The sequence below is a fragment of the Phocoena phocoena genome, chromosome 10, assembly GCF_963924675.1.
Source record: "Phocoena phocoena chromosome 10, mPhoPho1.1, whole genome shotgun sequence".
Taxonomy (NCBI): domain Eukaryota; kingdom Metazoa; phylum Chordata; class Mammalia; order Artiodactyla; family Phocoenidae; genus Phocoena; species Phocoena phocoena.
Window position 1 is genome coordinate 9,041,118 of NC_089228.1, and position 26,301 is coordinate 9,067,418.

The 26,301-nt window shown below is 41.7% G+C and overlaps 1 protein-coding gene across 3 annotated transcripts in view; it reads right to left on the minus strand.

Moving 5' to 3' along the window:
* Window positions 1–26,301, minus strand: part of GRM7 (glutamate metabotropic receptor 7) — an 843,150-nt gene that overhangs the window by 164,465 nt on the left and 652,384 nt on the right. For all 3 annotated transcript variants that reach the window (XM_065884514.1, XM_065884513.1, XM_065884515.1), the window contains exon 8: window positions 5,386–6,321. In XM_065884514.1, the coding sequence (XP_065740586.1) occupies window positions 5,386–6,321 (936 nt within the window). The remainder of the gene's footprint in view (window positions 1–5,385; window positions 6,322–26,301) is intronic.

Genomic DNA, 26,301 nt, shown 5'->3' on the forward strand with positions numbered 1-26,301 from the left:
TACAAAGCATCCTAAGAGACTACTAAAAGCAACTCTATGCCAATAAAATGGACAACCTGGAAGAAATGGACAAATTCATAGAAAGGTATAACCTTCCAAGACTGAACCAAGAAGAAAGAGAAAATATGAACAGACCAATCACAAGTAATGAAATTGAAACTGTGATTAAACACCTTCCAACAAACAAAAGTCCAGGACCAGATGGCTTCACAGGTGAATTCTATCAAACATTTAGAGAAGAGCTAACACCCATCCTTCTCAAACTCTTCCAAAAATTTGCAGAGGAAGGAACACTCCCAAACTCATTCTATGAGGCCACCATCACCCTGATACCAAAACCAGACAAAGATACTACAAAAAAAGAAAATTACAGACCAGTATCACTCATGAATATAGATGCAAAAATCCTCAACAAAATACTAGCAAACAGAATCCAACAACACATTGAAAGGACTATACACCATGATCAAGTGGGATTTATCCCAGGGATGCAAGGATTCTTCAATACACGCAAATCAATCAATGTGATACACCATATTAACAAACTGAAGAAGAAAAACCATATGATCATCTCAATAGATGCAGAAAAAGCTTCTGACAAAGTTCAACACCCATTTATGATAAAAACTCTCCAGAAAGTGGGCATAGAGGGAACCTACCTCAACACAATAAAGGCCATATATGACAAACCCACAGCCAACATCATTCTCAAGGGTGAAAAACTGAAAGCATTTCCTCTAAGATCAGGAACAAGACAAGGGTGTCCACTCTCACCACTATTATTCAACATAGTTTCGGAAGTCATGTCAATCAGAGAAGAAAAAGAAATAAAAGGAATACAAATTGGAAAAGAAGAAGTAAAACTGTCACTGTTTGCAGATGACATGATACTATACATAGAGAATCCTAAAGAAGCCACCAGAAACTACTAGAGCTAATCAATGAATTTGGTAAAGTTGCAGGATACAAAATTAATGCACAGAAATCTCTTGCATTCCTATACATTAATGATGAAAAATCTGAAAGAGAAATTAAGAAAACACTCCCATTTACCACTGCAACAAAAAGAATAAAATACCTAGGAATAAACCTACCTAGGGAGACAAAAGACCTGAATGCAGAAAACTATAAGACACTGATGAAAGAAATTAAAGGTGATACCAACAGATGGAGAGATATACCATGTTCTTAGATTGGAAGAATCAACATTGTGAAAATGACTATACTACCCACAGCAATCTACAGATTCAGGGCAATCCCTACCAAATTACCAATGGCATTTTTTACAGAACTAGAACAAAAAAATCTTAAAATTTGTATGGAGACACAAAAGACCCCAAATAGCCAAAGCAGTCTTGAGGGAAAAAAATGGACCTGGAGGAATCAGACTTTCTGACTTCAGACTATACTACAAAGCTACAGTAATCAAGACAATATGGTACTAGCACAATAACAAACACATAGATCAATGGAACAAGATAGAAGGACCCGAGATAAACCCACGCACCTAAGGTCAAGTAATCTATGACAAAGGACGGAAGGATATGCAATGGAGAAAAGACAGTCTCTTCAATACGTGGTGCTGGGAAAACTCGACAGCTACATGTAAAAGAATGAAATTAGAACACTCCCTAACACCATACACAAAAATAAACTCAAAATGGATTAGAGACCTAAATGTAAGACCAGACATTATAAAACTCTTAGAGGAAAACACAGGAAGAACATTCTTTCACATAAATCACAGCAAGATCTTTTTTGATCCACATCCTAGAGTAATGGAAATAAAAACAAAAATAAATAAATGGGACCTAATGAAACTTCAAAGCTTTTGCACAGCAAAGCTGTGCAAATAAACAAGACGAACAGACAACCCTCAGAATGGGAGAAAATATTTGCGAAGGAGTCAATGGACAAAGGATTAATGTCCAAAATATATAAACAGCTCATGCAGCTCAATATTAAAGAAACAAACAACCCAATCTAAAAATGGGCAGGAGACCTAAGTAGACATTTCTCCAAAGAAGACATACAGATGGCCAAGAAGCACATGAAAAGCTCCTCAACATCACTAATTATTAGAGAAATGCAAATCAAAACTACAATGGGGCTTCCCTGGTGGCGCAGTGGTTGAGCGTCCGCCTGCCGATGCATGGGAAACGGGTTTGTGCCCCGGTCCGGGAAGATCCACATGCTGCGGAGCGGCTGGGCCCGTGAGCCATGGCCGCTGAGCCTGTGCATCCGGAGCCTGTGCTCCGCAACGGGAGAGGCCACAACAGTGAGAGGCCCGCGTACTGCAAAAAAAAAAAAAAACACAAAAAACCCCCCACAAAACTACAATGAGGTATCACCTCACACCAGTTAGAATGGGCATCATTAGAAAATCTACAAACAACAAATGCTGGAGAGGGTGTGGAGAAAAGGGAACCCTCTTGCAGTGTTGGTAGGAATGTAAATTGATACAGCCACTATGGAGAAGAGTATGGAGGTTCCTTAAAAACTAAAAATAGAATTACCATATATCCAGCAATCCTACTACTGGGCATATACCCAGAGAAAACCATAATTCAAAACGACACATGCACCCCAATGTTCATTGCAGCTCTATTTACAATAGGCAGGTCATGGAAGCAACCTAAATGCCTATCAACAGACAAATGGATAAAGAAATTGTGGTACATATACACAATGGAATATTCCTCAGTCATAAAAAGGAACGAAATCGGATCATTTGTGGAGACATGGATGGATCTAGAGAGTGTCATACAGAGTGAAGTAAGTCAGAAAGAAAAACAAATATCATATATTAACGCATATGTGTGGAACCTAGAAAAATGGTACAGATGAACCAGTTTGCAGGGCAGAAGTTGAGACACAAATGTAGAGAACAAACATATGGACACCAAAGGGGGAAAGCCGCGGTGGGTGGAGATGGTGGTGTGCTGACTTGGGCGATTGGGATTGACCTCTATACACTGATGTGTATAAAATTGATGACTAATAAGAAAAAAAAAAAAGGATAATAAAAAATTTTTTTAAATTAAAAAAATAAATTCCATGGTTTCATGTACTCTAGCCATATGCCTGGCATGAAGGCACGCGCATTTTCATTCCAAATTCACTGTTCCCAGTTGGCAATTTGGTACCTTTAATTGTGCCAACGTAAAACATCATAATCCACTGAGAGTATACAAAGAGAAATAATGTGCCTTCTAAATTCTGGTATACAAAGCACACTGCTTGAAGACAGCTTAGTTTTTCCTGTAGTCCGGTTCTACGTATGCAATGTTTTCTAGAACAACCAGAATCAGTGAATCCAGCTCCTGAAAACTTGTGTCCTTCTCAGGTTTTTAAATGAGTAAATTATACCCCTGATCTTAACTGACAAGATTCAGAGTCATGACTGGAAACGGCTAGAAATGACAAACGAGATGGTAGAGACCTATAATGCCAAATATGCATTACAACAAGGCTCATCTATAGGACAACTGCAATGATCCCTGCCTTTTATATTCCTCAAGCATAAGTTTACACGAAAAAGCTCTAATATTTTTATCCTGTTGCATGGGAAATTGTGTTTAATAACAGAATAATGTTTCTCTCCATAGGCTTTGATGATGAACATCAGACCCCACAAAAATGTCCATGATTATCAACTTACTGCCATACACTGCATTTCACTACCCTACCTCATATTTTAATACTCCCTTGCCCCAGGGATAAAGCAATGAAATGAAGTTCAAGTTGGTTTCACAGACAGTAAACATGCATTATGAATTTGAAACATACTTCCGGACACACACTTTGCTCACTGAGCATATGTTCAAGAACTTCCTCTAAGAACTTCCTTTTATGACTAAAACCGTAATCTGGAACCATTCACTGTCCTTGGTTTTAGAATTCCATGTGCTTTCATAAGATATTTGCCTTTTTCATTTTAAACACAGTCCAATCTTATAGCTGCTAAATCAAACCGTTTAGGTAAAAGACACCTTTTCAGTTGGAAAACCAGTCAAAGTCCATTAATCCTTTCTATGATTATAAACAACCGGATTCAACTAATTCCCAGAAGCAGAGATTTGTAAATTTGTAGACATTTCTACTTCAATCCTTGCTCTCCCCACTTAGGGCGCTAAGTCCTTGAATGTTGAAGAGACTTCTCCAAAGTGACGCGGTCCCAGGCTAGACGCCTGATGTGCTGACTTCTAATCAAGCTGTAACTGTGCTCTCTCTGTAGAGCGTGCCAGTGAGGACTTAAGTCTCAGTTCTGGCTTCAGCTGTACCGACATGCCAGAGCTACCTTCACTGAGTAAAGGTCACCACATCTTCTTAAGATCAACCTATTAGCATTGCCCAGTTTGCATATATACAAAACAATATCCAGGTGAGCACAGATGTATATGAATCACGTTTAGGATCAACACGGTAGCATTGCCTGATTCGCGCACATGTCAGACCTACAGCTACACATATATTAGTCGCGTTAAGATTCAACATATTAGGACTGCCTAGCTTACAGACTCATAAAAAACATAAAACTCTATATATGGGGAGGGGGAGGTCATGTACACTGAACATAGCTAGGATCAACATTTTAGGGCCCACCAATTTTGAAAACTTTGAACTTTTGCAGCCAGATGACACTTCCCCTGTGACATACCGGCCCTCCCACTTGCTGGAGACTTGAGTCTCTGATATCGCTCTGGCTCATTTGAGGCAATCACTGTACATCTAGCTGTAGGGAGCCTATAGACCGGAATGACAACCAAAGGTCTCCTATATCCACCCATTTAGAGATACACGCAGATACAGACATATGTTGTATAGTTCACACACATGATCCAATCCACAGTGAGCGCCTACACAGCCACTAGGAAGAGAGAGAGCTGGTGATGACCATCCTTATCCTGGGAAATAACGGACTGTGGCCCTCCCCTCTTATCCCAAGGAAATACATATGAAAGAAGAGGGAGTGGGTAATGAATGAATAGGAAGGTTTAATTTAGACAGATTGGATTATGTTATACTGCATAATCTCTTGCTACATCGCACCACTCTCTAATCAGTTGACTTGAAAAGACTACACCTCTGGTTGGTTTCCAGTGGAATGAATGTATTGGATTGGCCAAAAAGTTCTTTCGGGTTTTGGGTACGATGTCACGGAGACACCTGGACGGACTTTTCGGCCAACCCAATAGCACAGCCCAAGGCAGGTTTTGGACTTCTGTAGCACTGATGCCTATTCACTCAGGATTTGTCTAGTCTTGGGAATACCATTCTGCATTTTTAAAACCTCTTGCTCTATACAATCGATTTGGCTTCAATATTTTCAAAAAGGAACACATTTTTGAAATGCATTGGTGTGCGGTGTGCATTTTCACTTACCTTTTCCGCCGACTGAGCGGTGCCAAAAAAAATGGGAATGAAGGCAAGCCAGACTATACATGTTGTGTACATGGTGAATCCAATGGGCTTGGCTTCATTAAAATTCTCTGGGACACCCCGAGTCTTGATGGCATACACAGTACATGTGACCATGAGAAGAATGCTATATCCCAAGGAGCAGATAATCTGGAGATCCGTAATGTCACATTTGAGAACTCCCCGGGCCTGCTCAGGGTTCATTGTCTTATGTTCATCATAGTCTATGATGATGTTGGGTGGGTCAACACCAAACCAAATGAAAACACCTAGAAGCTGAACTGATATTAAACTAGAAGTGATCGCCAGCTGTGATGTTGGGCTTATGAGTCTGGGAGCTGTCACTGATTTCTTGCCCTGTTCGAATATGCGATAAATCCGATTGGTTTTTGTCAAAAGGGCCGCATAACTGATGCACATACCCAAGCCCAAGAAAACTCTCCGGAAAGAACACACTGCCACATCAGGTTTGGCTATCATCAGGAAAGTGATGATGTAGCAAAGAAAGATGCCCGTCAACAGAACATAGCTCAGTTCCCGCCCAGATGCCCGGACGATGGGAGTGTCATTGTAGCGGATGAAAGTGGCCATGACAAATATAGTGGCGATGATCCCCAACATGGCGAGGAAGACAGGGATGACGGCCCAGGGGGAGTGCCACTCCAGTTTGATGATGGGGATATCCTGGCAGCCGGTTCGGTTTTCATTGGGTCGCTGGTCGTAGGGGCAATGCTGGCATGTCATCTCATCAAACTGGTACTGGTAGCCATCGCAAGGCTCACAGGTCCAGCAGCAAGGAGTTCCCTTCTGTGTCTTCTTTCTTTGCCCAGGCTTGCATGGCAGTGTACACACTGACGGGGGGATCTCCCGGAGTCCTTTACCCCACTGCATGTCCTCTATCTGCAACAAGAAATAAGAAGGTGCAACAGGTAGATTAGTTAAGAGGAAAGAAAAAGAATAATAACAACAAACAGTAATGATAACAACATGTGAGACTTGACAAGGTAAAGTAACCCCCAGCTGCAGGAGCTACAACCCAGATTCAACCCCACGCCATTTCACTGTCGCATCCTCAGTCTTCACCACTGTAGAGTGTGCCAAACATGCCGGATTGTAAGAATTCCCTGTGGTAGCTATAGGAAGTACAGATTCCCTGTTCCCACCCTAGACCCCCCAAATAAGAATACCCTGAAAAGGAGCCTTTGGATCTTCATTTTCAACAAGTACTCAGAGGATTCTTAGGATTAGATAAAGTCAGAGACGACTGACATGCTCTCTACTGCCGCCTCCTGGGTAATAAGTGCAAATGTCCCAAATTCAGTTAAAAATCTTAAGTAACGTGAAAAGCTATATTCATTTCCCTTATTAGATGCTTTTGTTTTTTTTAATTGTTTTTAAATTATTTTGGATGATATTGCAGTGGTAACCACCTTTTCTAAAATTCTGTAGGCATCACTGTCATTTTCATTGAGAAATTTTGAAGGAAATGAACCTATTCTATTTATCGCAGAGGAGTGATAAGGTTCATTATTGAAAGTTTTAATTGTAGTTAACGAAGCATTTGATAAGAAAGTAATATGGTCTGGAAACCTTTCAAGATGAGCCATGTACCTATTTGGAGATGAAATTTAAACTAAAACACTATATCCTAGAGGAAGATGAACGTGTGCTTGCTTAATTAGAATATTGGCTTTCTGGAAGGGAATTCATAATTAACAGTCTTCTGAGAAATAATGGCATCAGAAACAAAGAAGAACTTTATTACGGGGCTGATATCTCATCTTTTCCAGCACAGCATCTATTCTTCCTTTTTTCCTGATATCATTTCCTCACTTTTTTTTTTTTTTTTTTTTTCCCCCTATGTGCTTTCTGTGAGATGGGATTTACACGGAAACTCCAGGGGTGGCAAGCAAGACCCAGGCTGGGCCAATTAGGATACTGCGTCGTTCTCAAGCTTGAGTACACATTAGAATCACTTGGAGGGGTTTTTACAACCCAGCATGCTGAACCCCACTCTCAGATTTCTGATTCACTGGGACTAGGATGGGGCTCGAGAGTATGTATTTCTAACAAAATCACAGATGGTGTTGCTGGAGATTCTCTAGCCATCACACTTTGTCAACCACTGATACATTCCAACCTCCTAGCCCCAGAGACTGGGTCAGGGATGGGGTCATTACAGAATGGCACAGCATTTAACTTCACGGCTTTTACAGAGATTACGTCGGATAAAAATCTTTGTTTCTGCTGGATTTGCAGGTTCCAGGATGTAAAGATGCTGGTGCTCATGGCTATAAAGAGGAAGTTATTTCTCAGAGGAAGAAGCCAATATCAAGGAAAGCAGAGTAGAGAATTGAAGAGAAAGATTACTGATAAGCCTGTTGAAGCTCCTGGAAACAGCTGTGCCTGAAGCAGGTTTTCCCTATATTGTGTCATGTGACTCAGTAAACTCTGCTATGTTGAAGCACGTGGAATTGCATTTCTCTTACTTGTAACCAAGGGTCCTGAAAAATATACCTAGTAAATGAATAATTTTAGTATCTACGTGTTGCAAAAGATGTACTTAAAAAATACACGAATACATTCCAATGGACAAATCTGGCTGATATTCCCCATATCTAGTTTATCAAATTTTTAAGATATGTGAACAAAAATATAGGTTAGAATGATACTGAAGAGTCTTAACTATTTTTATTGATTGATTGATTTGGCTGCGTTTGGTCTTCGTTGCTGTGTGCGGGCTTTCTCTATGTTCGGGGAGCGGGGGCTACTCTTTGTTGTGGTGTGAGGCTTCTCACTGTGGTGGCTTCTCTTGTTGCAGAACACGGGCTCTACGTGTGCAGGCTTCAGTAGTTGCAGCATGTGGGCTTCAGTAGTTGTGGCACACGGGCTCAGTAGTTGTGGCTCAGAGGCTTAGTTGCTCCGCAGCATGTGGGATCTTCTCGGACCATGAATCAGAACCCGTGTCCCCTGAATTGGCAGGCAGATTCTTAACCACTGCACCCCAAGGGAAGTCCCTGAGCCTTTTTTCAATGCATACTTTTAAGACATAAGGGGGGGGAACTAATTTACTGCTCAGTGGAATTTGAATGCTCTGTTAAAACAGGATGCAGTGTATAGCAAGGTGTGCTACTTCCATCAAAACTTGAATGAGAACTACATTCAACATCTGAGTCAAATGTAGTTAACTCTGGGGAAAGGAACGGTTCAAGGATTAAACTTTATAAAATACTATAACCTTCTAGTGATTGAATTTAAACTTTAATCAGAGACCCAAGTATCTTTGGATGACTCCTATGAACTCATCTGCCTGAGCACAAAGCCCAAGTCAGCACTAATAAATCTAACCAGATATAAAACATAATCATTTCTTTCTCAATATCATCATTTTTGCACCAGTAGGTCATTGTCAGCCATCCCAAAGTCATAAAATTAAGGAAATAATTTGTAATAAGAGAGAAAAAGACATGCATTAACTTTATAAACGTCCAATTTCAAGAAGCTGGAACCTAAAACATTGCTATTATTAACACAAATGTTTCAAAATATCAAAGTAAAAGGCCCTACACACGGTTAGTAAGAAAGACTAACAAAAAAAAACTTACAAATAAACATCATTAGCTAAACTTGAGATTGCCTGATTCCAACACGAGTGGGAACTAATATGCCATGATTAAACTTAAGCTATGGAATAGATGTAGGGTTCATACAAATATAAAAACAAATTATCATTATATGTAATACTTTATAGCCAATTTCCTATGTTGCCAGCTTGCAATCCCCTCTCACCACAAATAAAACGGTCAGCAACGCTGAACAGCTTTTTTTCTCAGCTTAACCAAATGTATACAACAGCTATAACCACAAACATTACACTGACTACTTAATTTGTTTTCAATTTTCATTTAAAGTAGATCTCAACTCAATTTAATTGTATATATTAAAGCAACAAAGTTGCTTCTTGCTCCAAACGAAGTCTAATTTACTTGCTTTGCCAACAAAAATCATTATTTATTGAAAATATAATTTATGTTCCATAAAGGTACCAACTAACCTTTAAGAGAATTTTGCTAAAGTGACACATACGATTTGTGTATATCTTTACCTATCCACACAAATTTAGTGCCTTGTTTCATAAGAAGAAACAGTGAGCTGCAAATGACCAGGGGCACCTATTTTTTTTAAAGAGGGTAACAGTTTAGGGTTTTGAAAAATTAACTGTAATGTCAATTGACTTTGTCAAAAGGCTAGAAGGAATGCAAATTTCAAGTTTGTTCTAAACTCTGCAACAAAACTGTTTTATTTAGTTAGCTGGAAAGCCAAAGTTAAATTGCAGAAAGATGTAAAAAATTAATAAACAGAAATCTCAATTAAAGAGTGTCAGGAGAAGGGGGAGATCTCACGCCCTGTGCCCATAGCTGAACCCAACGGGAAGAAAATTCCTCTTCCTTGGCAAGGACTCGACCAATGAAAAGCCATGAACCTTTTACTATTGCCCTCCAACTTCCTTTTCCCCTCTACAAAAGTGCTCTCCTTTCCTTGCTGTGAGGGGTCTTGCATGTGGCTTGCCACGGTTTCAGACCCCGAATTGCAATGCTCTTGGTGATCTCAAATAAACCCATCTTTGCTGGAACAATATATGTCAGTCTATTTATTTCAGGTCAACAAAGATTAGGAAAAAGGCTAGGATGTTTACCATTGTCTTCTTTAGAAGATACAGTTCTAAATTCCCCGATAAGAATGCATTTTCTTCCTGGACATCCCAAGTTTATGGTTATTGGATACTGGATCAGCTCAGTTAGCTGGCTCATGGCAAAGGACTGTTGAGATCTCAGCTCTTGGCAAGAGAATACACCTGTAAAGCTAGTATCATCAATTAACACCATGCATGGCGCATAGATTTTATGGATACGTGAATCAATGGTTTAAAAAAGAGAAAATTAGGTAATCCTGGCCAATGAAAGCAAAAATAAGCCTTTTGTGGAGTCCTAGGAAAGCGTTCTTCACTCTTTAAAGCAGAGACACAGAGAAGAGAGATGCTGTCTTCAGCCTTTGATGTGTGCAAATGTGATAGATGGAGCTGCAGCAGCCATTGTGCCACCACGAAGAGACAAGCTGAAGGAACAAAGCTGATATGCTGAGGATAGTAAAACAAAAACAAAAACAGAATTTGTATCTTTGATGCTCTCAAAGTAACTTTCTAGGCTCGACATGGAGCCACTCCTGTGTGGGGTGCCACGTCAGTAAGCCAAAACTAAGATAACTTCCACAATCCTGTGAACAAGCTTCACTCGAACAGAAATGCAGTACATCTAGTCAGCCAGTCTCCAAAGGCTATGTCAACTCAGGGGCTTCTCACCCCAAAAAGGGCTGACTGTGTGGGCCCAGCCCATCAGATAATTTTTATATGTTCCTTATTCTTTATCCTATGAGAGCTTTCCGCTTTCCACCCCATTTTGCAGTTCTCTGAAAGAAGACTGTCCACAAAATGTGAAATAAAGTGTGTCTGTACTGCCTAAATTGTCTTCTTTAATCATTTATTTTAACAGTGGCATCTTTTTTTTTTTTTTTTTTTTTGTGGTACACGGGCCTCTCACTGTTGTGGCCTCTCCCGCTGCGGAGCACAGGCTCCGGACGCGCAGGCTCAGCGGCCATGGCTCACGGGCCCAGCCGCTCCGCGGCATGTGGGATCTTCCCGGACCGGAGCACGAACCCGTGTCCCCTGCAACGGCAGGCGGACTCTCAACCAGTGCGCCACCAGGGAAGCCCCAACAGCGGCATCATTTTGTCAACCAAATGAACCAACACTGGTACCACCCTACCCTGAACTGCGAACATGAAACAATAAACTTCCCTTGGTTAACCAGTACCTCATGGGTAGCCCAGTACTTGCAGTCAAACATTCTAACACACTCTTTCTTATTTCTGCAGCTGGTACGTGAAGGCCTGAGACTACTGGACAGTTCGGCAATAATTCAAGTTCCTGCGTGGGTAGTAGAGAGTTGCAGGAGGAAAGGAACTTGTGCATCACACGTGATCGGATATACTTGTCTTTGTCTCCTGAAAGCACTCAGAAAAGAGGGTGGTAAACACCTGGACTCAAAAAAATCAGCTGTGACTCCACTGCTTCAGGCTCAGAGAGAATGAAAAAGGACCTGTCAGCTAAAGTTCTTTAGCACATGTGTTTGGCAAGGAAAAACTGGGGTCTGGCTCTAGCAGAGAAAGCTATTCCACCGGGGACGTGCAAACCTTATAATCACTGGAATTTTAAAATAAAACCCAATGAGTTGCTGTCTTACTGCCAAATGCAGGAATCAAACAGAGAAGATTTTTATAAACACTGTTCAGTGCATCCATTTTTATCTAGAAGACATTTTCTCTCTGAAGGAAAACTGTGTCACTGCAGGGATATATTTCATTTGCATTTTCCAGCGCACACTCTGTAGAGCGAGCTGGCTGGTGATTTTGTTGCATAATTCTTTGCAACAGCATCATTTTAACTTACTAAAACCTTAATAGAATGAGCTAATTTAACAAGAGCTTTCTTATTAAACACCATTTGTTCATTAAAATATATTTGTCCTGGCTAATTTATGAAAAAATCTTTTCAGGAAAAATGCACAAGAATGCTGAATTTCTAATACTAGAAAAGAACCAGGTTTAGGTTCCGGTGGGGAGTGGGTAAGGTAGAATGGCTTTACAAGGAATTTTGTAGTATCTCAATGTCTTTTTTTTTTTTTTTAAGCCTCAGCCCCGATTGTTAAATTTTAGGCAGCAGGACTGGACTATAAAACAGAATTTCGGGACTGCTATAAACGCACTTAATTCAAATTCTACTTATTCAAAATTTGGAATTATTTGTACAATTCATCGTGTTTAATATGCTCTAGGAAGAAAATGCCATACACCTTCTTCATTAAACTGTATATAAAAGATTGTACATAAAAGAGTACATAATTGACTCGTTTTTAACTATGGTAGTCCCTGGGCACCCATGGAGGGATTTAGAGCTTCATCTCACTGTAAAGCACCTCGAGGTCCAAGATGTGGACAGCCCTGTACTGCTACTGAGACCTTTTTTTAAAAAAATTTTTACTGAACTATAGTTACAACGTTGTGTTAATTTCTTCTACACAGCAAAGCAACTCAGCTATATGTGTATATATATATATTCTTTTTCATATTCTTTTCCATTATGGTTTGTCACAGGATATTGAATATACTCCCCTGTGCTTATAGTAGGACTCTGTTGTTTACCCATTCTGTATATAAGAGTTTGCCTCTGCTAACCCCAAACTCCCATTCCTTCCCTCCCCTCCCCCCACCCCTTGGCAATCAGAAGTCCGTTCTCCATGTGAATCTGTTTCTGTTTTACGGATATGTTCATTTGTGTCATATCTTAGATTCCACACATAAGTGATTTCGTATGGTATTTGTCTTTCTCTCTCTGACTTAATTCGCTTAGTATGATCATCTCTAAGTCCATCCGTGTTGCTGCAAATGGCATTATTTCATTATTTTTGATGCCTGAGTAATATTTCATTGGAGATATATATATATATGTATATATGTATATTTATATATATGTATGTATCGAACACATACACACACACACCATCTTCTTTAGCCATTCCTTTGTTCATGGACATTTAGGTTGTTTCCATATCTTGGCTACTGGGAATTGTGCTGCTACGAACACAGGGGTGTATGTATCTTTTCCAATTATAGTTTTGTCTGGGTATATGCCCAGGAGTGGGCTTGCTGGATCATATGGCAGCTCTATTTTTAGTTTTTTAAGGAACCTCCATACTGTTTTCCATGGCGGCTGCACCAATTCACATTCCCAACCACAGTGTAGGAGGGTTCCCTTTTCTCCACACCCTCTCCAGCATTTGTTCTTTGTATACTTTTTGATGATGGCCATATGACGGGTGTGAGGTGGAACCTCATTGTAGTTCTGATTTGCATTTCTCTAACACTTAGCGATGTTGTGCATCTTTTCACATGCCTATTGGCCATCGGTATGTCTGCTCTGAATTAAGACCTGTTTTTGAATTATGCCAGTGGTTCCCAAACTTGACTGCATATTTCAATCGCTTGGGGATCTTCTAAAAATTCCAAATAGGCAGCAGGGTGTTTGAAAGCTCCTCTGGTCATATGTAGACAAGTATGGGAAAGAATGAACTAAACTCTCTGAAGGGCTGGAATTTAGGAGAAAATATTTGCTTTGTTTCGAGAACCTATTGACTGCAGGCTTCTGTTCTTGACCTTAGGATGCACTAACTCTCATTAAAAGTCCGAGAAGGTCACCTAAAATGCTCAGTTATACTCTTATGGTTTAATGGGAAAGTATGGCGCTGTAGCGGAATTATAAATTTTCACAGTTCAGGAAGGTCTCCGGACTTATATTTCATAATGTCATTCGCTAAACAACTTAAAATGCCTAGAAAGGCTCAGCCCATAAAGCAAACAACTGATGTGAGAGTAAAAGAGTGCTTCTCCTCAAAACAAAGTCTAAAGGAACACAAAATAAATTACATGTCCTTGCAAATACATATTGAATTATACATCAAGAATAGACTTCATTAGTAGTTCTGCCAAAATGATCTGCATTTACTATTTCTTTTTTTGTTTTGTTTATTTATTTATTTTTGGCTGTGTTGGGTCTTCGTTGCTGTGCGCGGGCTTTCTCTAGTTGCGGCGAGCGGGGGCTACTCTTCGTTGAGGTGCACAGGCTTCTCATTGCGGTGGCTTCTCCTGTTGCGGAGCACAGGCTCTAGGCGCACAGGCTTCAGTAGCTGTGGCACGTGGGCTCAGTAGTCGTGGCTTGTGGGCTCTAGAGCACAGGCTCAGTAGTTGTGGTGCACGGGCTTAGTTGCTCCACGGCACGTGGGATCTTCCCGGACCAGGGCTTGAACCCGTGTCCCCTGCATTGGCAGGCGGATTCTTAACCACTGCGCCACCAGGGAAGCCCTGCATTTACTATTTCAATGCTTGCGTTTTCCTTAAGTACAAGGGGAAAGGCGGGTGGTATTTATTAAATCTGCATAATTAAAAGCTCCCAGACCGATCGAACAGTTTGCCCCCAAAGTAATTCTACATTTTTTTCTTTATCACACCTTTTTCTATACCTCTAACTAAAAAAGGATTATCTTTACTTGGCTTCAGATCTTCCTTTTATTTTTTTTTTTAATTTTATTTTTTCCAGAAGAATCAGGACAGCCTTCTGGGGAACCTTCGATTTTTCACAATGTTGATGCTTTTTCAAAATTACCATATACTCAGTTGGCCAAACAATACATATCTGCTAACACTAGTTAGCTAACCCTTCCAGAAACAAAACTGCCAGGAGAGCCATCTCTTTATCATGTGCATGTCACCTACAAATCATCTCTTATTTAGTCCCCGCCTGGGGACACAGTTCCCTAAATGATGCTTACCAATCAAACATCAGGTATTTAATCTTGCTTGAATTATTAAAAACATTTGAAAGTAGTTTTTTAAAGCACGGATTTAAGAATAATTTACAATGTAAACATATTCACGTGGATGCCTCAAAAATACCTCAGATAAACTTGTTCAAAACTGAATTCTTGATCTTCACCATGAATTGGCAAACTCTGGCCCCCAGTGCGCCAAATCCTGCCCACCACCTGATTTCATAAATAAAGTTTTCCTGGAACATCACCACACTGTTCATTGACATATTGCCTCTAGCCGATTTTAGGCTACACTGGTAGAACTGAGTAGTTGTGAATGCATGGCCCGCAAAACCTAACCTATTTGCTATCTGGCCCTTTACAGAAAACACTGGCTGACTCAGAGGCAATGACAAAAGAAGGACAAAGCCCTAGCGCATGGCAGCTTTATCAATCCATAAACCAGAAGCTGTGTCATCTCTGACATCTTCCTTTCCTTTGGTCCCCACCCCTTCCCCCCATATCTAAGTGACCAACAACTTGTGTTGGGTTTCCCTCTTGCAATCACTTACATTAATTATTTTATCCAACAAACTATATATTAAGTAAGGTTACTGGGTGCTGGATCCCGTTTTAATTGTCGGGAGCCAAAGAGACAGAAACGAACGCCTTAGAGAAATGAATCCTCTTTTCTCACCTGTTATCACACCTCCTCTGCAAAAGCTTTCTATGCGATTTCTTCACCTCTCTTTCCTGCTGGCCTTTTCCTAATCCCATCCTTTGCACTAGAGCCAGGAGGAGGCTTTAGCATGGAGATGTGATCACGTCACCTTTTTTCCTTAATTCTTCAGTGGCTTCTTATTGCTCTTTAGCCTCCTAGCTGAGCATCGTCTCAAAGGGACACACACCAGGTGGCTTCTCTCTCCTGGCTCTATGAGTCCCATGAAGCACCCTGCCCCACAGTGGCTTCTGTGCTGTAACTAGCTGTTCAATACCTCTTCCGCTTACCGGACACTTGCTCAAGATGCCCCACCCTCACTGGGTTGGTTCCTCCTTTTATAACCTCTCAAGGATCCCTCCTCAAAGAATTTAACACCATTTGTACTTGTGCAGATATGTGACTCATTAAAATCTGTCTCCCAGCTCCTCTGTAAACCCAGTGATTTCGGAGCTTCCATCCACTTTACTCAATGCTGGAAACCCAGAATCTGAGAGGGGAATCAAGAACACTGGCAGGTGAAAGAGGTGAGAGAAAAGACTGACCACTACTGCAGAAACGATTTTCCCCCGGCCAAAATTGGAGTTTAACTGTAAGTGGAGTTGATCAAAGGATCCATAAGGACTTACGTGAGTCTCATCTATTTGTTGGTCATTTAATACACATCTAAAGAATGGAAGTTTATATGCGGAATGTCCTTGGCATTTTGAGAGAAGAAAGGGAATTAAATCTGGAGCACTAAGTTGCTAGGTAGTGGAAGCACGAACATAGCTGACACACCATGGGGAGTCAGAACAATCGCCTTCAGCCAAGGACAGAAGTGGATTTCAATAGGTCCCTGACTGTTCTCTGAACATTCTCCTCCGGTAAACTTAGCTACAGCCCAAAATAGAAAGAACACGAGCTAGGAAGTCAGCCTTTCCTGGGTTCAAAGACTGGCTTCGTCACCTCCAGACAGTATGACCCAAGGCGAGTCAACCATGTGAAGCGTGTTTCCCTAGCTTATTTGTTATGAATGAGATGCATTTGTGACAAATGAGACAGCATGTGTAAGGTGTGTGTCTGAGACATCGTAACTGCCTAATTATTAATTTTTACTGGAATATTTTATGCCTTCAGTGATCAACTTAAGTCTAATTAATCCAGGCAAAAACTTAAAGATGGCTATTGTCAGGCCTCCCCTCTCTTTTGAGCTCTGATTCTTCCAGCCACATATTATCAGCAACTAATGCTGTAGTGGCATTTCACACTCTACGTATCTAAAACTAGAAGTACCGCCTTCCTTCCCGTTTTCTAGATCTCTCCACCCACCCTCCAACCTGTCCTGCTATACCAGAGGAGTTAATAACATGAGCCTTGGACTCAGACAGACCTGGGTTCAAATCCTAGCAGAGTGACACTGGCCAAGTCATTTTTTCTTTTGTTTTTAAATTCTTATTGGAGTTGTTTTACAATTTTGCGTTAGTTTCTACTCTACAGCAAAGTGAATCATCCATACGTATACAATATCCCCTCTTTTTTGGATTTCCTTCCCATTTAGGTCACCACAGAGCACTGAGTAGAGTTCCTGCTGCTATACAGTAGATTCTCCTTAGTTATCTATCGCGTACATAGTATCAATAGCGTATATACGTCAATCCCCATCTCCCAATTCATCCCATCCTCCCCTTTTCCCCTTGGTATCCAGATGTTTGTGTCTCTATTTCTGCTTTGTAAATAAGATCGACTATAACCAATTTTTTTCAGATTCCAATATATGCATTAATATACGATATTTGTTTTTTCTCTTTCTGACTTACTTCTCTCTGTAGGACAGTCACTAGGTCCATCCACATCTCTACAAATGACCCGATTTTGTTCTTTTTTATGCACGAGTGATATTCCATTGTATATATGCACCACATCTTCTTTATCCATTCTTCTGTTGATGGACATTTAGGTTGTTTCCATGTCCTGGCTATTGTAAATAGTGCTGCAATGAACTTTGGGGTGCATGTGTCTTCTTGAATTATGGTTTTCTCTGGGTATATGCCAGTAGTGGGATTGCTGGGTCACATGGTAACCAAGTCATTTAAGCTCTCTGAACCTTAATATTATTTTTTCAACTGTGAAATGCACATAGCAATGATTACCTCCTAGAATTGAAACTGAGCAGGACCCTGTGGGGCTTCTGGGCACAAAAGCCTTTCTGTGTCCCCTTCCCTGAGTTCCAAAGGGCAGGTTCAAACCGTTGCTAATCAGGGAAGGTCGGGGTTGGTGGGGGGGGGGGCGCGGAGGGGAACTCAGAGACCAGGGAGGAAGGCCAATAAACAATGGGTGCAGCCTTGGGGCAGGGTCCTGGTCCCCCTTCAAGGGACACACATAACAATATCTTTGAGCTCTTCTGCAGAACTAAACATCTCCACCAAATGGAAGGTGTTTAACTACTTGACGAAGCACTCCTCATATCAGAGAAGGTCACAGTTTGCCCATCATCACCTGATGCCAGGTGGCCCTGGACGCACCCTGATCCTTATCAACAACCCCACCCCTTGACTATAATGCCCCTCACAAACCCACCCCCCGTTAGGACACACAGTTCTGAGGGCATTAGCCCACTGTGGCCCCCTTTGCCTGGCAAAAACAATGAAACTATTCTTTTCTACTTCACCCAAAACCTCTGTCTCCAAGAATTAATTCGGTGTCGGGGTACAGAGACCAGATTTGGCTTCAGAATTACTGAGAAAATGAATGTATGTGAAGCGTGTAGTCTGGCCCATAGTAAAAAGCTTAATGAGTTTTATCTACTGCAATTATTATTAGTGACTGTACTGTCATCTTTGACGCCTCCTCCACCTTGCCTCCCCCTCAAAAAATAGCAAAGTTTGTTCCAATCTTCTCCATAAACCTCTTTCCTCTTTGTCCCCAAACACTGCTCTATTAAAGTTACCATTATCCTGTCCTCTCAGTTACTCTCTTTGCTGTCAGTCTTCCCTGTCCGTTCTTATTCCTCTCCTCTGCTTTATTTCTCTACATTGTTAAGTTACTATCCGAAATTAAACATCCGGGTGGTTACTTCTGTGCTCATCTCCCTCCATGTGAAGAGATCACGTTTATGTTGTTTCCTTGTGTCCACCCTATGCCTAGGAGATCGGCTCACGGATGCTATTTGTCATGAAGTTGCCAGGGCGGCTTCTTGGAAGGCGAGTGTGGTTCTACGCACCTTCAACAACCTCCAGCCCCACCCCATACCCATCTTTCTTCTAGCAAAGGGCACTGCTTGCGCTTCCCTTCAATACCCTGTGGTTCCCTATTTGCATTATTTAGTTTATACTCATCCTTTTAGCTGTCATGCTTTTCCCCTAATTCTGCAACCATTCAAATAACCCAAATCTTCTCTGAAGCCTCCAAGCTGGAAATGCCCTCTCCCCCTGTTGACATCTCTCAGCATTTTATCTGTGCTAGTCTCCTGCCTCTTCTGCTTCCACTGGGAAAACTGGGGCTATTATGTATTTGTTTAAATGCCCCACAGAGCCTAAAAGATGGAATGAAACTCGGACAAATTCTATTCCAAGAAAAGACATAAAGGGATACGCCCTTAGGAGAAAATGCCTTCTTTTAGTGCCCGTGAATGCTCCTTATTCTTCCTTTTTGTTTGAGCCTCCCAACTCTGACTTGCTTAAAAATGACAAACATATACAAGCAAGAACAATAGAAGTCCTCATATCTCTGCTACTAAATCTTCTTTTTTAATCCGCGCAGCCATTCATCTTAGGTTTGCACACTCCAGACAACTTGCAAATTGCTTTTCACCCACTCACCTGGGGTGAGTCATGCTCTCTGCCAGGTAAATGGGGAAGAATGCTGATCAGTTAGTTTAACCCTCTGAGACAAGAAGAGCTTTTCATTTCTGTTTTCTTTTCCCTCCTTTCTATTTTTCTATCCTCAGCCTCCGAATCTCTTGCTTCCCTTTGCTGAACTAGAGGATAGAAATTGTTTTCATCCAGATTATTTAGCATCATTATCCCACATTTCATTCTGATGAATACGAGCCCTGCAACATAATCTTTTGAACACAGAAAACCACGCGGTTCAGTATCACGATGTCAGGGGAGCCACAGTACATATTAGTTTATTAAAGACCCTGAGAAGTAATGCTATTAAGGAGAGATCATGCTTTGATCCAAGACAGTGCTTTCTAATTCTTTGGAGTTCAGAACAAATAATTCTTTCCCCTGTTGTAACATTTATTATCTCAACAATCTGCAGAATCTGTATCCCTCCAGTAACACTGTAGAAAACACTGACATTGGTTAACTAATATTTTGATTGGAATTCTAGCATTGCCTTTCAGATCTTTTCCCTTCCTGGACTAGTGTAACCTGTGGGGTCATGGAAAGTCAGAGAACACTAGTTCGGTTGTCAACTCTCAGAACACTGCTAGCTGGATCGTCTTGGGCTTCTGTGTGGCTTAATTTTCTCACCAGTAAAATGGAGTCGTTGGAGAATCAAATCTGATTGCATATATGAGAGTGTGTTAAAGACAGTGATATCCAATTAAAATAGGTATTTTAATTTCTTTCTTCTAACTTTCATTACAAGAAGAATAAGCTCTTATTTCATGCGTTTTTCAGGTTTCTCTTGTACACTGCCTCCATGCCTTTGTTCACGCAGCCTCTACTGACTGGCACATCCTCTCCCCTACTCAGGTTATCAACACTGAGCCAGACATGTCCTCCTTGTGAACACCTGGTGAGCCAAACTAAAAAGCTAACGTCTGTTTTATAGAGAAATGGGTTACTGCTCTCTACAGACTGAGCATAAATCCGTAAGTCTTGTTTCAGAGCACATACTGTCCAGTGATGAGTTGGACAATCATCTCTTTAATAAACACCTCCAGGTTAATCCAAGGAAACAACTCAAATGGTTGGTTTAGCTGGCAGCTCAGAAGATGTGGTGGACGTGATATATTTGGTTAAGCGGTCCTTTGGTACCCTTCAAACAACATTTAATTAGGTAGCCACCTACCGCCCCTGGATTCTGTCCCATGCCCTAAGGAATTTTGCAGAAAGCTGTTGAGATGCATTTGTGTTGACATCTATATCCACAGGTATATAAACAAAATCAGGCTATTTAAGAAGTGGAATATGTATATGTATAACTGATTCACTTTGTTATAAAGCAGAAACTAACACACCATTATAAAGCAATTATACCCCAATAAAGATGTTAAAAAAAAAAAGGAGTGGAGTCTACTGCCTTACACATTTGGAAGTCCACAAAGCTAAGAGAGGAGTGGCCTCTCCAAACAGCACATGCTATGGAATGAATGTCTGTGCTTCCCCGCCCCCTCCAAATTCATATGTTGAAGTCTAATCCCAATTGTGATGGTGGGGAGAAGGGGCCTGTGGGAGGTGATTAGGTTTTAAGAGTGGAGCCCTCATGAGCAGGATTAATGCCCTTAGAAAGGGACTCCGGAGAACTCCCTCACCAATTAGGATACAGTGAAAACGTGGCCATATTACAAACCAGGTAGCAGGCTTCACCAGACACCGAATCTGCTGGTGTCTTGATTTTGGACTTTTGAGGCTCCAGAGCTGTGAGAAATCAATTCCTGTTGTAATAAGCCACACAGCCTATCATTGCATTGGGTAGTAACAGCCTGAATGGTCTAAGACAGCCTATTTGTTTATTTTTACACTGAGAAGCTAGGTTATCTTAGGAAGGTGAGACAAATTAAGTGTTTATTTCATTCAGCTTATATTTCCAGGACCGCTGTTAGACAAGGGAGATGAAAAGCGCTTTTTCATCAAGAAAAGTGCACACAGTCTACAGGGACTATGCTGGTCAGGAAGGACTTTTTACGCCAAGATTCTGAAGTAGATGTAGGTTGGCTTTCGTTACACCAACCTTCTCACATCCTCTTGTATTTCTCCCGTCTCACAATTCAAAGGCCATTTACTGAGCAGTTCCTGTGTTCCGTGCACTGCATTAAGCAATGGCTATACAGATAAGATAAACGATTATTTCCTCTCCCTCTAGAGGATCCTGGTGTCATGGTAGAAATATGCATGTAAACTCAGTAAAATTCAATAGGATTCAAAATACAACTGTGGACCAAATGGTCCTTAAGCTGTCTTTTCTAGAATATTGGAGCAGAGTCTCTGAGGGTGATTAAGTGTTCTTTAGTGAGAGTAGATGGGGAAAAAACATTCAGGAAGAGTGAAAAGCTTAAGGAAATCCAAGGAAGCACGAAAGCACTTGATTCAAGGATGGCAATGAGGATGAGGGGCTGTAAGTAGTTTAAGGTGAGTGCAAGGAAGGAATAAAGAAGATAACGTTAGAGATACAGGTAGGTGCCACTCATGGAATATCAGTTTGCTCATTTTTGATTCAACAACCATTTCTCGGCCACCCAACGTACCAGGTGATATTCATTAGGATACAACTGTTCAACGGGTTGGGTAAGACTTCTGATCTCAAGGAGCTCAGAATTACTGGACAGCTGAAGCAACAGTACAACAAATTAATAAACTATATATTGTAACAGGTGTCGAGCAGGAATGCAAATGCAAGGGCAACACCAGGGCATCTACTTTAAAAAGAAGATGAGAGAGGCAGAAAAGGTGAGGAGACATGCATGGGAAGTAACAGGGCAGGTGCAAAGGCACTGAGGCAGGGAAGACCCGGTGTGTTAGAACAGTGCTTCTCAAACTTGAATGTGCCAACAAATCCCCAGGACATCTTGTTAAAATGCAGATTCTGATTTAGTCAGCCTCGGCGGGGAGGGTGGACTTGAGATTCTGCATTTTTAACAAGCTCCCAGGTGATGATGCAGGTCTGGGGACCACATTTTAAGAGGAAAGTGTTGGAGGAACAAAATGTCAGAGGGTTTGTCCAGAGCTTTGTGGTGAGGGTGGAGAGGAAGAAATCCCATTGGGAAGGATACGGTTGGCAGCAGGCCTACAGTTCATCTCCTACTTTACTTGGGGTGGGAGGAGGGTGAATGAGGGAGGACCTTCCAGAAATATAGAAGAAAGGTTGCTTGGTCAAATTTCCTTTTGCTGGGACTTCCCTGGTGGTCCAGTGGCTAAGACTCCACGCTCCTAATGCAGGGGACCCAGGTTCCATCCCTGGTCAGGGAACTAGATCCCTTATGCTGCAACTAAAGATCCCCCATGCAGCAGCAGAGATCCCGAGTGCCAACTAAGACCCATTGCAGCCAAATAAATATTAAAAATAAATACAAAAAAAACACAAATTTCCTTTTGCTGACAATAGACCTCCTGGTGGACAAACAAATGTGTATCCTAGCTTCAGCTTTTGTATCTGTGGAATGCTTTAGTGGGATGTACCTAGTCTGTCTGGGAGGGATTTGATAAACAGACTTGGAGTCTATCAATTTATAGGGTATGATTCCCAGAAAAACATCATGAAGCTGTGTACCTAAGTTAAAAATAATGATGCTTCACGGCCAAAACAGTTCTTACTTTTGTACATAGACACATACATTACTTCAAGATTTAACTTATCACTCTGGGCCAAAGTGTGACCTTAGGCAAGAGAGTACCTGAGGAATAATACTGGTACTTCCAGACCTCTGCCGACTTTGCCTGTGTCTCACAGCTATTTGTAACTCTGAAATTAGGAGTAAAACCTGTGACTGGGCGTTAAGGACTCAATAGTGTCCTCCCCAAATTCATATGTTGAAGTTCTAACCCGGCCCTCACCCTCAGAGTGACTGTTTGGAGACAGAGACTTACAGGAGATTATTAAGGTCAAAAGAGGTCATAAGGGTGGGGCCCTAATCTGACAGGACCAGCATCCTTATAAGAAGTGAAGAGTCAGCAGGAATATGTGTTCAAAGAAGAAAGGCCATGTGAGGACACAGCAAGAAGGTGGCGTCTACAAGCCAGGAAGGAGGGGGTCTCACCAGAGACCCTTTTCTTTTCATTTCTGAATACCGGGTCCGTATTTTTACTTCCAAAACCTCTTGAGACCTAAAACTTCACCAGAAAAAGTTTTATTTAGCTACAACCTATCAGAAAAGCCTTTCATTTGTCAATAGTACAATTTTTATTATTGAACATTCACTCTATACCAGGTATTGAATATACTCTATCCCTAAGCCTCATTAACAATCATGCAAGGTAAGAATTATTCCTTGTACCCCGTGAATAAGAAAATTTTGGCTCAGGTATTTTTTTTTTTACAAATTCATTTATTTATTTTGTTATTACTTCTTAGGTTGTGCCAGGTCTTAGCTGCAGCAGGCGGGCTCCTCGGCTCACGGTCTCCTTAGTTGTGGCACATGTGCTCCTTAATGGCATCTCAAGGGCTCCTTAGTTGCGGCTTGCCGGCTCCTTTAGTTGCAGCACGTGGGCTCCTTAGCTGCGGCATGTGAACTCTTAGTTGCGGCACGCATGTGGAATCTAGTTCCCTGTCCAGGGATCGAACCCGGGCCCCCTGCATTGGGAGTCTTAACCACCGCGCCACTGGGGAAGTCCCAGGCTCAGGTATTCAGTGTCTGAGTCCATAAACTTTCTGTTTACATCTTGGTGCCTTTCAGGCCACAAAAATAATGGACTTTAAAAAAAAAAGTATTTAGATACACATCTTCTAAAAATTCAAGAGCTGCATAATCCTATACAATGAAAAGCTGGTCCCCCGTTTCCATTCTTGCCAACAACTTCCGGGAGGCAAACACTATTAGCAGTCTCTCGTACACGTTTTAGTGGATTTGTGAAAATATCTTCACTAATTGCATTGCTTAATGTTAATTTCCGCGTGTGCGTGTGTCTCCAGGAGAGACAAGAGACAAAAATAAAGAAGACGAGCTCCAAGGGGTTCAAAAACTCATTCATTAAATATTGATCCTGCTTGTTTCTAAGCATCGTTCTGTTCCTCGCCCAGCTCTGTGGCACTCTGAGGTTATATGCAGGTACAAAAAAGCTGCCGGATCTGGAAATGGCTGGCTTAAGGGAACACAAAGGAGCTTTGCACATTCATGCCCCTGCTCAGAATTCTTTTCAATATTACTAATTATAAATTATTTGAAGATTGTTAATGAGCTCAGGTCTCTTACTGTTACAAAGTCTGTTTAATTTTGACTTTCGGTTGCTGCGTTCATGGGCAAAATTAAGTTTCTCAAGACAGCAAAGAGTTCTAGTCATTCTAACATGTGTTTACGCACCCTCTCCTCTCCCTCTTTTCTTTCTCTCTGTCTCCCGTTTATGAATCTCTCCAGCCTGCAGCGGCCAGGCCACATCCGCCCCTCTGCGCATCCTTGACACTGGTCACAGTGAATGTCTTCCTCAGACACAGCTCAGATTCTGTCATCTCCAGAAGGTACAAAGCAGTCCCAAACCTCCCCCTCTATAAACCCAGAGCATCTTGTTTCATCCTCCATCGTGGGATTATAACCAATATCTTCCTACGAGATTACCGTACATTCCTAAGGACCAGAATCCCATACTGTCTCTCAGAAAACCAACATAAAGTGGGTACAAAGGAAATACCTTGTGGTGGAAAAACTTGCAGGAGATTGTGGTTTCATATAACCCTGTGACCAAAAACACATTTTTCTTGTCATTAATTGTTTGCTTTTAGGCCACTGAGGAGATCTTTCAGAACCTTTTTCTGAGCTGATAGATGAGGGTGGTGTCTGCCTTACAAGGTTACTAGAAAGATGAACCAGGATACATTAAAAGCACCCAAAACGTGGGAGGCGGTGAAGACATGGTAATTCATTTCCTTTATCTTCCTTCCACAATATGTTTTGTGAAGTGACAAATAATGTCATTCTAATTGTAATCTTAAATTGATATTAAGGTTTGAAACTTCAAAACAACTTCTTCACGGTCTTTCTCCCCAGATTCGGCACCATGTCCGTGGATGGCACGACTTTCCACGCAATTTCGGAACTCAGAAGCCCTGGAGGGTCTCTTTGGACACTTCCTCCTTCTCATCTTCCACATGTGATCCATTGCCAAGCCCTATGTGTTTGGCCATCTAAGTGCCTGCACTTCTCACTGTGCACCTCTATCCCCCAGACACTGAGCTGTCTTGGCTTCTCATGAAGTCCTTGACTCTTACAAGAAGCTCCCCTCTGGTCCACACGCATCCACTCAACTCCACCCTCCAGACACAGTGACCTTCTCCAGAGGCAAATCTGACCTAGTCGGCAGCCTACTCTTCTCTGCTCAAAGCCCTTACACGGGTTTTCCTTGCTCTGAAGTGAATGACCATCGTTCACGTGGCGGCCTTCAGCACCCGTTCTTCTGGCCTCATGCCATATGCCACGGTCCCCTTAGCTTTCTTCAAAGGCTTACCCACGTTTGAGTCATTAGAGCACATTCTGCCCCCTCTGAAGAACAGCTTTCCTTCCCCTTGGGCCCAGATACCTGCTACTCCATCCATCAACCCTCAGCTCCCGGGTCACCTCCTCAAGGAAGCCGTTCCTCTTCACCCATTTCAGTGAAATCCCCTTGAAATGGACACTCAGAGCGTCATTCGTTGTCATGACGCCGTTAGATACCGGATGTGAGCGAGTGTTTGATTACCATCTGTTCTCCCTACCAGGTGGCAGGTTCACTGAGGGCAGGGACAGTGTTTGGGTCACCGTTGTGTTCTCAACAGCCAGCACAGTGCCTGGCACAAAAGAGACAACCCATAACGATGAGTCAAGTATCGTGCCTCTTGAGCCCTACCTTACAGAGGTGAAGAGAATTCCAACAAAGAGCCTAGTCTATGCCAATTGTCTCA